General features: G+C 38.8%; 2 protein-coding genes across 5 annotated transcripts in view; one reads left to right on the top strand and one right to left on the bottom strand.

The window, feature by feature from the left end:
* Positions 1–1,286: 1,286 nt before the first annotated feature.
* On the top strand, positions 1,287–4,153 carry LOC117303029. The gene is made up of 2 exons (XM_033787067.1): positions 1,287–1,335; positions 2,134–4,153. Exon 2 carries the CDS (start codon positions 2,147–2,149, stop codon positions 3,374–3,376), a length of 1,230 nt encoding a protein of 409 aa, XP_033642958.1. The 5' UTR covers positions 1,287–1,335; positions 2,134–2,146; the 3' UTR covers positions 3,377–4,153.
* Positions 4,154–8,336: 4,183 nt separating this feature from the next.
* The window catches only part of LOC117306826, a 55,130-nt gene continuing 48,443 nt past the window's right edge, over positions 8,337–15,023 (bottom strand). For 3 of the 4 annotated variants that reach the window (XM_033791358.1, XM_033791359.1, XM_033791361.1), the window contains exons 46-49: positions 14,512–14,755; positions 13,648–13,674; positions 9,898–10,094; positions 8,337–9,310 (exon numbers count right to left, since the gene is read on the bottom strand). In XM_033791358.1, the coding sequence (XP_033647249.1) occupies positions 9,194–9,310; positions 9,898–10,094; positions 13,648–13,674; positions 14,512–14,755 (585 nt within the window). In that variant the 3' untranslated portion in view covers positions 8,337–9,193. The remainder of the gene's footprint in view (positions 9,311–9,897; positions 10,095–13,647; positions 13,675–14,511; positions 14,756–15,023) is intronic. The other variant, XM_033791360.1, reaches the window with a different exon arrangement.

Below are 15,023 nucleotides of genomic sequence, written 5' to 3'. Positions count from 1 at the left end.
ATGTTACTTCATAAGGAAGTTGTAAGAGAAGATGAGTGTGTTTATTCATGTTTTACAACCAAACAATGACGAAAACCACTTCCCTGAAAAAAATGTATTAAGTCACAAACATAAATGTAAACTTTGACGGCCTGTTTGAGACCCAGTTTTAAAGCTGGGAAGGTGTATATAAGGATGATGCCGCTGCTCAGTTCTTGACAATCTTGCTTTGCAACCGAGATTGATGCTGATTGCTCGCCGCCGTACTCTGCGTTGGCGATCGCCATATTCCCCGCTTAATGCTACTCTCACACTTTGCGAATATGAATATTTGAAACTAGCGATGTATTCGCCCAAAAAGTTATACGCACGCATAATACGCACGCTTTACCGACGTTACCAATGGCTTACCCAGGCTTATGAAAATCGATGGCGAATTGCCGTCTTCACAACATTCGCTGAAATTTATGAAGCGCTTCGTATTGCCCCTCAGTGGCGAATGTACTTGCGAAGATAAATATTTGAATTTCGCGTTGAATTCGTCAAAAATGGCAGTGGAATAGTGAATATTTTCATCTCGATCGTCCTCGGGTCGGCCCTTTCATTACCAATAACTTATGAATTGTTACGAATGATTACGAACGCTTGCCAATGCCTTTACGAACGTTGCCAACCTTTACGAACGCTTTACCAACGCTTACGAACATCGACGTATTCGCAACATTCGCTGGAATTTAGAAACCGGTTTCTAAATTGACTGATCTTCGTAAGGAGGTGGGCAATAATTTGTGAACGTTACGAATTTGTTAACAACGCTTACGAAGACACGGCGAATGTTTGAGCGATCGTCAAATATGTCCTTCCGTTAGCATATTCGCAAGCATATTCGCCTTGTGGGAGCAGCATAAAGCGACCGATCTTCAAGGAGGTGGATAGTGACTTGTGAACGTACCGCATGTTGTTCACAAAATGGACACGAACAAAATACGTACCAAAGAGTGTTGCTGATGTGGTAGCAGTTGTTGTTGTTGTTGTTTTTGTCATGACGTCATAACAGTGTGGTATGGTTATAACAATTTATGATGACACAAACACTAGAACAAAGTTTGATCCAAGTTTTTACATGGATCATAAACCAACAAAATGCTCAATATGGTTATTTCATAAACGTCGGTGGGCATTCTAATGTATTTGATTGTTTCAACTCAACCAATCAAGAATTAGTTGGTCCCTGCGCAGGCAGATTTTGATGTAGCTGATGATAGGTTTATAAGGCGTGTACCCTGGCCACATTCTTCAGAAGTCTTCCTCTCTCAACTGAATGCTCGTTGGCTGATTTGAGGAAACGTTTTACTGGTAAGTGGAGTTTGCTTATAGTTAGTATATTAAAGATTTTGTAAATGACACCAGGAATGAGATAAGACTTCAGTCTATGCATGTTGGAAAGTACTATAAGGTTTTCGGTGATGCCATCTACAAATCTTACTTGCGAGTAGTGGTGGCAAAGGAACAAGTTTTTCTGCTCGCTTCGACCATCTTCTGGAGAATGGGGCCGTGTCCGAATTGGCGACTTTGGCTACAGCTACGGCTGTATCAGCGCGTCTGTCAGTGTTGAAGAATAGCAGACGCGCGCGCCCTAGCCGTAGCTGTAGCCGAAGTCGCCAATTCGGACACGGGTGTCAGTAGGGCACACTGATCAACACGTCAAGCAGAAAACCGGTTCTTCTGGCACCACTACTCACAAAAGAAATTCTTATATGGTGTCACCGAAACCATACTTACCCAAACCAATAATGCCTCATCAGTGAAATGAATCACTGCTAACTTGCAAGCAAGCCTGAGGAAACATGTATTTAAAAACAAGAACCATGGTTGTACAGCAACATGGGCTTTCACCCCAACTCTTCGCGACGATATTTGCTCTGAGTGATTTAAGCTGCAGAGATTGTTCGAGAGCAAATGATTTGCACGTGACGTTTATCTTAAGCTTTCATTTTGGGGAGTTTGTAAACAGTTCGCCGACGGGAAGGGGGGGGGGGCAGAATATCCTGCCACATAAGGGGCTGTCACACGGGGTGTGCCCCACGAAACCTTTACTTCCCAACGTATTTTACAGCCACTTTCTTCCTTTCCCCCATTCCATTTTATCATCAGGTGCCATTCCACCATGAAGGTCCAAATTCTCTTCATTTGTTGCATCACCTCCATTCTTATCACGATGGTATCGTGCAATGATGGAGGTTTTAACATCCACGGTGGGTACTATGAGGTGTACACGTACAGTTCTCATACCGGGAAGGGGGACGAATTAGTATCAACCAAGTATAAATGGGGTGAATCCAGCGCCAACGGTAACAACAGGAAAGTGATTGCCGGCACTGAGGGCATCTGCTTTCAAACGTATGACAGATACTGCAAATTGAAGTTGGTTGTCTCTGCTAAGAACGTCCCAAATGAAGAGCACTACCAAATCAAAGGAGCCAAAATTGACATTAAGGATTACGACATGACGTACGATACAGATAAAGCTGGTTTTGGCATACAGCAGGAGTATAATGGGGTACAGAAGATTATGGTTGCAGAGGGGCAGATCTGGAGTGGAAGTCTCAAAACGTGGGGATACGGCTACCTTAGTCTCTACGTCAACAAAACCACTCGACCGTCCACTGCAGATGCCTTCCTTGTTGAACGGAGAGAATCTGGTAATAGTAAATTCTCTGAGGAGACGATTGAGATTGGCCAGAGAGACCTGAAAAGCAAAGAACAATTTATCTCAACATTCAGAACCTGGACCAACAAGTGGACGACGGACTCAGTGACCTGGTGGATAATGTACATAGCGCTGACAAAGGTGGTAAAAAATGACGTCATCTACGCCGAGAAGGAGGAGCATGTTGTTGCTAAGAACCTCATAAGCTCATTGACATTGGAGAATTCAGGTTCAAAGGTGACTTCCAATAGCTTTGCCAAAATAGGCTCAACAGAAAGCATAACCTTGGAGACTTCTACTAGTATGGAAACCACGTTTGATTTCTCCATTGACGTGGGATCGAGTGTGTCACTTGAAGTTGGTTTCGTCGCTGCTTCTGTTGAAGTCAACCTACATGCTGGGCATTCAAGCACAGAGGCGTCTAGTTCCACAACATCAAAGACGACTCAAACTAGCATTCAGTGGCCCTCTGACTGCCCGTCTGGGATGAAGATCACCATCTCCCTCTACAAGAACACCAAGAAACAATCTGTCCCAATCGAGTTCACATTCGAACGCAACGGAGTGCAGTGGAAGGAAAGGAAAATCTTCGAATCGACCGCGAACGATATAACACAAACAAGCGAGGATTGTTGTTTGGTGGCTACAGCAAGTGACCTATGTGGTAAAAGTATCAAGATGTGCTAGATGTGCTTAGTCTTGGTGTAATATGCTACCACTGATCACATGAATGAAACACTCATATCAACACTCGAACGCTAGTTGGCAGCAGACTCACAATGTGAATTGCCATTGTTTACGTAGTTCTGAACATGCGCACCAAGAACAATGAATTTCACCAGGGAATTAAATCACACAAACTCTCATTTTACATCAACACAAAATACTGCACAAATTAAGGTGTTAAAATTGAAACCGTGAATGTTGTCAACCCCCCCCCCCAACCCAACCCCCCCGCAAAAAAAAAACGAAAAACATATAACATTGACTCTAATTATAAGTATAGTTTATTAAACACCCTTTTATGTTAATTAGTCGTATAAAACACCACATAGTGTCAATTTTAACGCCACAGTTAAATAGGATAAGTTCTCTACAGACACAGGATAAATAGGATAAGTTCTCTACAGACACAGCTACCCACAGAACTTAGAATACCAAATTTAGCAGTATTTTCTTGAGGGCATATAAAAAGAAAAGCGCCCAATATTTCAAACATAAGATAATAACCACGCCTCACTCTGTCAATCATGTAGCTTCATATACACCGCCACTTACTTTGCACAAAAAAGCTGAACCGGTTCGACCCTTGACCTCGATTTTCAGACTAAATTTTTTCACTTTTTATTTAGATAGTAGATCCTAATTTTTATAATATCCGTTAGTTTAACTATGGAGGAAGGAAGAGAAGGAGCTCGAACGAAGGGACTTCAAAAGTCGAACCCGTGGTACCGCAACCGTTTAACGACACCTCGTAATCACCCACATACCTTACACAGACAATGGGCGACCTGGCGTATGTGAGTTTGCGCGTGAGCACTTGGTTCTTCACTCAACTATGGTGTCGTATGTCGTATGGATATAATACAGAAAAACAACTTTTTTGAGACCTGATAAAAATTGTGTACACTTGTGCTCACCAAATCGAAAAACACAATTGAATACCAACCACCCTCGTGTGCTAATACCCAAATTTTGAACCACCGCTAGTGACCGGAAAATCACAAAAAATGTAAAAATATGCCATGATGTTTCCGTGAAACACCACAAACGGTAAATGAAAACGTGTATATTCACAATTCTTGTCTCCAATGATTCAACTTTACACTCAGGCAAGAGCGCAGACTGGCGGTACCACACGTTCTGTACAAAGAGATTTAATCCTACTCGTTAATTGGCCGTCCAGCTGGAGGTCTCCTATCTTTTTCCACTGGTCAGACAGGGTCATTGTCAGGCCGGTATTCTTTTGTTACTTTGCGGTTTTGCGGGTCGTTCGAGCTCCTTCTCTTCCTTCCTCCATGGTTTCAACTATGCGACTTCTATGATTTTAAACAGCTTTACTCAAATGGGAAATGGGAATAACTAAAGAGCAGGCTTGTTTAAGTTTTGTTGCCTTACATTAATAACATTCAAAGATAAATTAGTAATACAAAATTAACTAGAACAGCGAAGCTGCCATGGCGAGCTGCCGATCACCAGATGACCAATGACTGACAGAAAAGCCAATCAATTGATCAACTGATGGTTAAAGGGGTGGGGACTTTGACAAGTTTGAAGCAATGACAATTTAAGGTTTTCATTGCTTTAACTCATTCAACTGGAGTCGGTGATCTTTGAGTTTTATCTGTTCGTGTTATATACACGTCAGCGACAACATTTGATTAAAGTTTTGCACTGTTCAGTGATGCACTTTTTGAGTTTTGAACAAAACTTTTATAAAATTATGTTTTCATTTTTAATTGGTGATTTTGGACACAACGATTCTATAATAAGAGCATTTTGTGTTTTATGGGTTCATTACAATATTTAGTTTTTGCCTTCCTGCTGTCAAGATTAATTATTTTTCTTCATTGGGATCAAGTTTAAATGAATTAAATAATTATTTTCTGAAATAGGAATAAACTGCGTTTGTCTCAGAATTATTTAAGATTGCCACAAAGTCGTTTTATATTAAAGCAAATAATATTTAAGTGGTCAACATTATAATCTTAATGGATCTTATTAATCTAGTCTTGTTTGTTATTGTAAACCTGCATCGTAACTGCAACAAAAGCTATATTCATGTTGAAGACTCGTGTTCCTCCAAAGTTCTGTTTTTCCAAATTGCCTGGTTAGCCAAGACATTTAGCTTTAATTGCACCCAGGGCCCAATTTCATAGAGCTGCTTAGCATTAAAATTTGCTTAGCATGAAATTTCTTCCTAGATAAAAACAGGAATATCAACCAAATTTACACGTGATTTTCAGGATAAGCAAACAACAGCTGAGTACCAGTAACAAGCAATATGCAACAAATAGAAATTTGGTTGGGAATCCTGTTTTTATCAAGGAAGAAATTTCATGCGAAGCAAATTTGTGTGCTTAGCGGCTCTATGATATTGGGCCCAGGTCTTCCACACACTATTCAAGCATTGAAGTCCAAAGCAGTCGTTGGCAAAATGCAATTATATTTTTTTTTATTTTTTTCCCCACGGAGGAAATTATTTATCCAAACTTAAAACAACCAAAACTCTAAGTGGAGCTTAGCCAACATTTCTTTCGCAGTCAAAATACCAATCCTGTTGGATTCATACATTCGAAGAAAAAAAATGCTTGTCATAAATATTTATTTTCAGAAATTTAAACAGACGTTGCTACCTCCTTCCTAAACATTTTGTTTGCTGTGTCTGTAAACAAAAAAGCGCGTGTCTCGCATGACACGAATGGCATGCGGCTCCCAGAAGCATTTTCTTCTGACATGTCGTAGTGCTTCTACATCGATTTAAAAAAGGGGTATCCTTACACAAAATACAAGAAACATGTTTGAGGATAGCAATTGTGATGTACAGAAAAAGTGCCTCGTGAAAGTGGGTCGAGATGGTACCACTTATAAATGTTTTTTTCTGGAGTAGATGCAAGACGATGCAAGACAAACATAACGAAATGGGAGTATACCGACGATGATAACACAAATGCGATTGTGGCACATCACCCCAATCTGTGTCACACCTTCTAAGATGCCCAGCCCTTGAGGAGCAGTGCTGCCTTGAAGACATGATCGCTGCAAACGAGCAGGCTGTGAGATGTGCCCAAATCATGGCCAAATATTTAGAAGAGTAGATGATTGACTCGAAAGAGGAACGCGTGGTTTTGCAGCCGGTGTCAGATGCAATTGTGTCCGCCATGCAATACTGTCCGCTCCGGACACTTTTGCATATGCAATAGTGTCCTGGCTATGCAAAAACCGTCCGGTGGACATCTACATGACTGTATAATGTGTGCGCGCGTAAGCGAGCGTGCATGTACTGAACCTACGTAATGCAGCATGAATATTCACGTATTATGATTACAGCGAACACCCAACGGCCGAACATTTCCCATGTCATTCATGACAAGACATGCACTTAGCTTGTAAAAAACATGGTGAACGTGTTCCGTCGACCAAGGGCGTTTAATTTACTACAAGGACGGTTTTGCACGGGGGCGGACACAACTGTATATGCAAATGTGTCCGGACGGACACACTTGCATTATGCAGCAGCGTCCGGGCGGACACGATTGCATATGCAAAACCGTCCGGCGGACATTATTGCATATGCAATAATGTCCTCCGGATAGTATTGCATCGAGGACATATTTGCATGCGACACCGGCGGTACAGCTCCACTGCATAGCTTTATTTGGGAATCAACATTTTACTGAAAAAGTAGATGAGATCATGGGTTAAAACACTCTGGACTGTATGCTTTGTTTTTGAAAGGGCGACGGCAACAATGCAGTTTCCCGTTGGTTAAGGGCACCCTCTGAGCAAGTTGTAAATTTCCACTGGAGCATTTTAAGGGTACTAACAAAGGCAATTTAGTGACGATGGGGCATGGAGGCAATCGCCTTCGTTGACTCCGTGTAGTACCAGGCCTGACACTGCAAATACAGAATATTTTGTGAAACAATTTCTATGTGGACGGATCATAGTTTCTCTTCTCGTAAACTAATTCTCTCGATCGATTATTCTTTTTAAAAAAAATACAAGTTATTCTATTAAGCCAGGGCAGCTCATAAGATCAAGTAATAAAACATCACAAATATGTGTAAATAAATTTTAATTAACATTTTTATTTGGACGGATCATGAATTATAAAAAAAATAACTTCACATTTTTTATTCACAAATAATTAAGTCACCATATTTTACCAGGACAGCTGATAACATCAAGCAATAAAAAATTATTATTTGTAAATAAATTTAATACACATTTGTATGTGGACGGAAAATGAATTTTCAAACATAACTTCGAATATTCACCATACTTTACCAGGCACTTGATAACATCAAGTAATAAAACATTGCAAATTATTATTTGTAAGTAATTTTATTACACATTATTTTGTGGACGGATCATGAATTCCTCAAAAATATTTATCTCGAATATTCACAAAAATATAAGTTTCCATATTATATTTTAGCTTAAAATCCTTACATGTGTTAAAACAAGATTATCACTATATTCATAATGAAGGTTCAACATCAATTGTGAAAAGTGTCATGCTTTATTTATTAAAGGCAGTGGACACTATTGGTAATTACTAACCGGAGCCCAAGCCGAGGTCAACTGCTGACAGCTATGCCAGAAAAGACTGGATTGAAAACTTTCTCTTAAAAGCAGTGGACACTATTGGTAATTACTCAAAATAATTATTAGCATAAAACCTTACTTGGTGACGGGTAATGGGGAGCTATTGATAGTATAAAACATTGTGATAAACGGCTCCCTCTGAAGTGACGTAGTTTTCAAGAAAGAAGTAATTTTCCACGAATTTGATTTCGAGACCTCAAGTTTAGAGTTTGAGGTCTCGAAATCAAGCATCTGAAAGCACACAACTTTGTGTGACAAAGGTGTTTTTTCCTTTCATTATTATCTCGCAACTTCGACGACCGATTAAGCTCAAATTTTAAGAGGTTTGTTATTTGATGTATATGTTGAGATACACCAAGTGAGAAGACTGGTCTTTGACAATTACTGTTTCATAATTGTCTGCCACAATGGGAACATATGGATCAATGCTTTGTTCATTACAAATTTCTTCTTTTCAAATTGATGCATGTGTGTTGTGTAAACTATGTCTAACAAAAAGAAAACAATACTGGAAAGTGCATTAAATGTACAAAGTTACATGCAAGTAAAAGTTTAAATCATATTTTTATCAAAAATGTATACACTGGGTAAAGATATGAAAGCTCAAGGTATAACACACATTAGACATATTCGGTGCAATTTGTTGAAAATTTGTTCAGATTTTTTAAACTTTTAAATATCTCAAACATGATTCCATGGTTTTGTTAATTTTTTGGGTCTTTTTTTTTTTACAAACAATTGTTTACACTAATACAATACGACCCTTGTTTTGAAAGCCACTATACAATTTTGCAGCTTCTGACTTAAGTTTAACACAGCAAAAGATTGCAACATGACATGAATCTTTACTGGTAATTTAGTACACACAGTTATGCGTTTTGCAAGAAAACACCATGCAGCACGCCAACATTTCACAAAACTAATTGCCTGATGGTTAGTGAATGCGACTGCGTGAAGTTGTTGAGCGCTTGAAGCCTCTGCAAGCCAAAATGCTATTTGCCAGGAAAGATGGCGTCTATTGGGGACAATCTTTATGCCCAACAGAATTGTGAACTTAATAAGAGAATATACAAAAATTGGGAGCAATTCTTGTAGGGTAGTTCAGTTTGACCACATCAACACACAGTCAGCTGGAGAATGTGGTCAAGATTTTTTCTGCGACTGCTGATATTCTCAGAGTTTGTACTTGTGTTGTTCATCACCCTGTAATTGCATTATGGTCTCATGATGGTTAGGTTGCAGATCTGTTAGAAGCTGCTCAGCGATACGGTTGCGTAGTCGCGTACCAACCTAACAGAGAAAACAAAGACCTAGTTAATATCTCAGCTCATGACACTTTTGGAAGGAATCGGTTCTTTGTTAAAGTATTAAAATAATTGGACTTAATAAAACAAAATTACTTCCATGATGTTTGTATCCGCCTTGAGAATAGCAGATTGACTTGGCCACTATTTGCATTGCTTAACTAGAACCCATGGTCCCCCTTCTTCATTAAAACCCTTGCCACGCCCCTCCCATCCCACTCAGAAGCCTGAAGCCCGGTTCATACTTCATGCGATGCGAATGCAAAGTGAATTCGACGTGAATTTGACGTCACAACCCTCCTTTCGCAGCAATATTCGCAAGTGAGTCAAGCAGAGTTCAACTGCTGCGAATTATCCGTTGCGAATTTATGACGTCAACATTCGCTTTGCATTCGCATTCGCAGGAGGTATGAACCGGGCTTTAGTCCCTGTACCTATGGACAGACACTACAACAATGCATGACTATCAACAAACATACACACAAAAACCCCAACATATAGACAAAACACCGCCTGAAAATATCTCATCATTTTTTCCTTCAATGGCAATCCAATAATCTTTTTGTAACTCACTGTCTTTGGTCTTTGCGTGATACGATCCAACCTGTCCGAGTTTGGCATCGGTGGCCAGGGATCGGGTGTGACAGAGCGCTGCTGGAAGTTGGGCGGCATACCCGTATGAGGAGGCCAGATTCCTGTACTAGCACTTGTGACTCGGTGACTCATTGGACGTTTCTCACTGGTAGTCGATCTGGACTTTGATCTCATTGCTGAAGGGAAACCAGTTAAAACCCAAAAAGATTAACTAAAAATGACACAGTAGGTGGAATGATCAAGCGCCTCAGGGTTAGTTTTAGCGTGAGGCGCTTAATAAATCTAATTATTATTATTATCATAAACACGCGATACCCTAGTAACTTATCATCACTGTTTTTTCCCACCCTTTTTATGATAAGATAGTATACCAGTACAGATAATGATGAAGTAATAATTAATTTCATGATGATAGAAGTCTCATTAAGACAAAAAAATACAACCGAATTGCTGATAGCAAAATACCAATGACGAATGTCGAACCATATGGGTCTACTCAAGACAAACCTACAGGGTAAATAAGTTGAAATTTAGGCTGGTATAGTTAAGTTACACATCCACAACTTTTTAAAATGTGGACAAACCCACAGAGGGATCGTGATATGAAAGTTTAAACCTTTCAGAATAATCACCTCTAAAGTAATGGACTCTCCCAGTTTGCACATGAACTTATCAAAAAAGCTGTAAAGCACAGAGCAAGTCTATGCCCTTGCTCTGTTACCAACAAAAATGATGTCTTAACCATCTTTAATATTACTCCAAACGCTTAAATTCTCCATAAATACTTGCAAAGAACCAGTCATTTGCAGTCACTATCACCATGTTTTCAATCTTGTCGGGGGAGGAAACCATTTATTTCTTGTAGCTATGTAAACATGCCGTGCACAGGTTAGGGATGAGGTAAAAAAACGTTAGTTTTGCCGGTGCCACTTCAACTTTCGACTGCCACTTTGATAGCTTTGCTGTGAACGAAAAACCTGGGAAGTAACTATGCTACAAAGTGAGTATTAAGTTAGTAAACTGGATGGTAAGTTATACTAAATCGTCTTCATGGGTTTTTAATATGCTATTCTAGAATCTGTACATAAAGCCTGCTTTTAATGGGTTTTCGGCAAACATTTTTTATGTGTGCTAACCAAAGTCATCCTGTAGCATGCAGTTGGTTGCCTGTAAGTTGCCTGTAAAAGTTGTCAAGTGTGACAAGTCCCTGCAGGGGGCCAAATTCTACGGTAAGAAGTGCCTTTAAATTTGACCCTGAGCATGCCACAACTTGGTACAGGATTGATGTACAGACTTAAACAACAGGAGGAAGTTGGAGTTAGATGAAACATGACTGAGTGTATCTCTAAACAACAACTGCTTGTCGTAATTAGAGTAATGTGATTTGTAGTTAGTGTATGACCGCTGCATGTGGAACTCCCATCCAGTTCAATTAACCATTACCTAAATAAAAACATTTTATCTGGTACAAAGATATGATTGATGGAGGATGATTCAGCACCAAGGTTCTCACATAATTTTTTGAATTAATTTGAAGGCCAACAAATTTATGATCGGCCAGATGATGAGTAGGGCTGTCAGATCAGATCAAGTTTATGTGCACTCCTCTCTAAGATCATGACCGTTCTACAGTAATCATGCAATTTGGATATCACTTTCATTAGAAAGAAAAAGTGTAACTTTAGGCCTGGAATGACACACAGGCTACGGAGGCCTCCACTGCCCTGGTCTTGGTCTTGAAAAGTTTCCCATTGACCTTAACGTTTTCCAAAGGATGCGCCCTTTGCAAAATGAAATGGCCATGCCCTTTCAAAGATGAAATTCCAGGCCTGTATCTTGAAAAAAAAAAAAAAATTAACAGAGTGGGATTTTAACTTTGCATTCCAGTTTTACAAGAAACGGCATGGCGTGCAGAACCCAGACGTCTTTTTTACCCACCTCGAACCCAATCAGTTAAGCATATGTGTATCTGAAATGCGCGTACAAAGAACGTTACATGTGCGAGGATGATCTTTTTGGGTCTCGCGCCCGGGAAATAAAATTAATCGAAATGTACCAAGAGTATTCAAATAAAAAGATCATAGAGTAAATGTATGTCAATTTTTTTTTATACTTTAGACAACAGTAAGATATAAGAGAGTCCCATCTGCAGAGTGAAAGATTAATATTAAGTACATTAATGAGTTAAATAATGTGATGATGATGATGATGATTATTATTATTAGTCATGTTAAAGAGAAAGTATACGTTGGGTTTTTGGAACTATTCGATTGGTTTAATCCTATATAAATGCAATTGTAAACAAAGAATACAAGGCGTTTTTTGAGATAATAAATCGCTGAAAAAATCCTGAGCGAGGATTATCCACGCAGGAAGAATAATCCGTTATAGGACTACACAATCTGAGAAAGGTTACTGACAGTAACACTTCTCAGATTCAAACTTTGGGGCATATAAAACTTATATATTTTTTATATAACCACATCACTTTGAAGTGAAATGGTTCTCAAAATACTTTTTGAAAGCTGCTGTACACTTATTCTAACCAAAATTAGTTATTACCGTTAATGTTTTAAGGAACACGCTGCCTTGGATCGGTCGAGTTGGTCTTTGAAAAGCGTATTTAACTGTTTGTTATAAAATGCATACGATTAGAAAGATATTTTAAAAGTAGAAAATAATGATCCACACAAGTATCACTCAAAATCGCATGGTTTTCTTTTTACCTCGCCGACAAACACGGTCGACCATTTATGGGAGTCAAAAACCGACCGTGTTAGTTAATAGCAAAGTAAAAAGAAAATCACGCAATTTTGAGGCAAATTTGTGTGGATCATTGTATTCTACTTTCAAAGCGTCTTTCTAACCATATGCATTTTGTAACAAACGGTTTCAAACGATTTTCAAAGACAAACTCACCCGATCCAAGGCAACGTGAAGGGTGATGATTACCAAACATATACCTTCTCTTTCGTGTTAAAAATGATGAACTGAAGTGAAATAATGATTAGATCTACGAGTGTGTGTTTCTATCAGTGTGTCGACTGTGACGGGAAACTATGCACTTGATCCCAAATGCACTGTGTACAAAAGAGTGTAGCCAAACGTGAACATCAGGCTCAGTGACACCAGCACAACACTGCCCCCTTGTGGCCACAATGGAAAATGGACAGGCAATATCATTTTATCAACTAAAAAACAATGTGTTGAACTGTGCTTGAGTTGTAAACCAAAGGAAAACAGAAAAAAGGGAAAAAAATGACCCACAACTTTCTAAAGGTACGAATGCAACTTGCTGCTTAGTTGATTTTTGATCGACTATTAAGTAAATATCAACAACCTTTTTGTTTGTTTTCTTGTCCAAGTGATATGTATTGATTCTCCAGGTTAGAGAAAAATATTCATAGGCAAATGCAGCAGTACTGCTCATCTTATTGAAATGTTGGAATTCACAAGTGTCAATAAAAAGGACAGCCTTAACTTCTTTCTAAAAGGAACTGTAAGATACTCCTGAAAACCCTTTAAAAAGAAAAGTTTGTTGCAAGATCACATAACCTTACTGAAGCAATACCCCCCCCCCCACGTATGCAAATAGCAGACATGAATATGCATGACGCCTACACCAATGAGTTTACAAAATGGGTTTTGCCCCTCCACCCTCCCTAAAAGTGTGGTCCCACAGGGAGCAATGCTTGGTCCACTGTGATAAAATACATCAGCTTTACTCACGAGGCAGTTGACGTGGTGTAAAGAGACCTGTTGAATGGCAGACAAGATGGTGGCCATTGAGTACAATTGCGAAAATATGACACAAAACAAAAGAAAGATTTGAAATCATGCAAGAGAGAAAAGAAATACAATTTTAGAAAACAGGTCAGTTTTTTCACAGAAATAAATTTGGGATACAGTTTTTAAGTACGCCTATAAAGTGTGAGATAGTAACTTTCTAAATTGGGAACCTAACCCACTCAAAGTTACAAAAGCTAAGTTTTAACCTAACTCAATTAGGCTTAAAGTTAAAAACAGTTTTGAAAATGACAAATTATCAATGCCGGTATTTTTACTGCAACGTTGCTGCCTAGTTTGGAAAAAACCTTGACAAAACTTGATGGGTTTCTGGAGAAATGTACACCATAAATCCTTAATATTATTATTACTATTATTATTATTATGATGATGACGAACAGTAAACAAACCATATGGAGTACATTTATATTTTGTTTAGTCTTCAACCCAACCTCGTTATTTGGCATTTGAAAAAAATAAAATAAAATATGTTATCAATGCAGCCAAAGGTAATAAACCTCAAAATATGGTTTGCAATTTCGATCATTAATGTTAGTTTGTTTTTGTTTGTGACCCGATGTTTTCAGTTATGGTAAATTCAGTTCAGATCTGTATAATCCAACTGGGTTAAACGAGACCTACAATTCCCAACTAAACAATTCAACAATCCAGTAATTCGATTATCAGTGAAATGACATCAGAAATAATATTCTTAATCCCTGATGCAAATTAATTTTCATTAAAATGAACAATAACAAGAAAGACAGACAAAAGAAGTAAAGAATGTTTGTTTTGAGGTGTACTCACTCGTGGCAGTGTAAGGTCGAGACAAACTAGACACAGCGACCTCGTAGTCATACACCTGAGTCTGTAACTCATCAACCCTCTGGAAGGCGTCCAACTTCAGAGAGCGTTCATGATCTAGACGACTCTTTACCTGGTGGGAGTCTTTGCGCGCTTTTTCCTGCGTGGTCTGGTAGAGGCGCATCGTACGGTCGTATTCTTCGCTTAGGATGCGTAGACGAAGCTCCTTGTCATCTATCTCATCCATCTAGAGTTAACGAGGGGTTTGAAAAAAAATCCTGTTATTATTGTGAATTCTTATTTACTCAACAGTGAACTGCGAGGCCGTCGTCGGTTTCTAGATTTGAATTGTTATCATAGTTTTTAATATATCTGTCTATCATAGGTTTCTGTTTTTGATTGTGAAACTAAATGTTTGATTTTGTAAGCATGTCATTTTTAGTATTTCTTTGTGATACTACTGACCATGTTTTGTATTTTTAAACCAAAATAAATAAATAAATAAACAAATAAAC

This window comes from Asterias rubens, chromosome 2, assembly GCF_902459465.1.
Source record: "Asterias rubens chromosome 2, eAstRub1.3, whole genome shotgun sequence".
Taxonomy (NCBI): Eukaryota; Metazoa; Echinodermata; class Asteroidea; order Forcipulatida; family Asteriidae; genus Asterias; species Asterias rubens.
The sequence above is the reverse complement of the archived record's forward strand: the minus strand, read 5'-3'. Positions and strand labels throughout refer to the sequence as shown.

Coding starts and splice junctions, on each gene's coding strand:
- LOC117303029 (XM_033787067.1), top strand. CDS start 2,147: ATGAAGGTCCAAATTCTCTTCATTTGTTGCATCACCTCCATTCTTATC.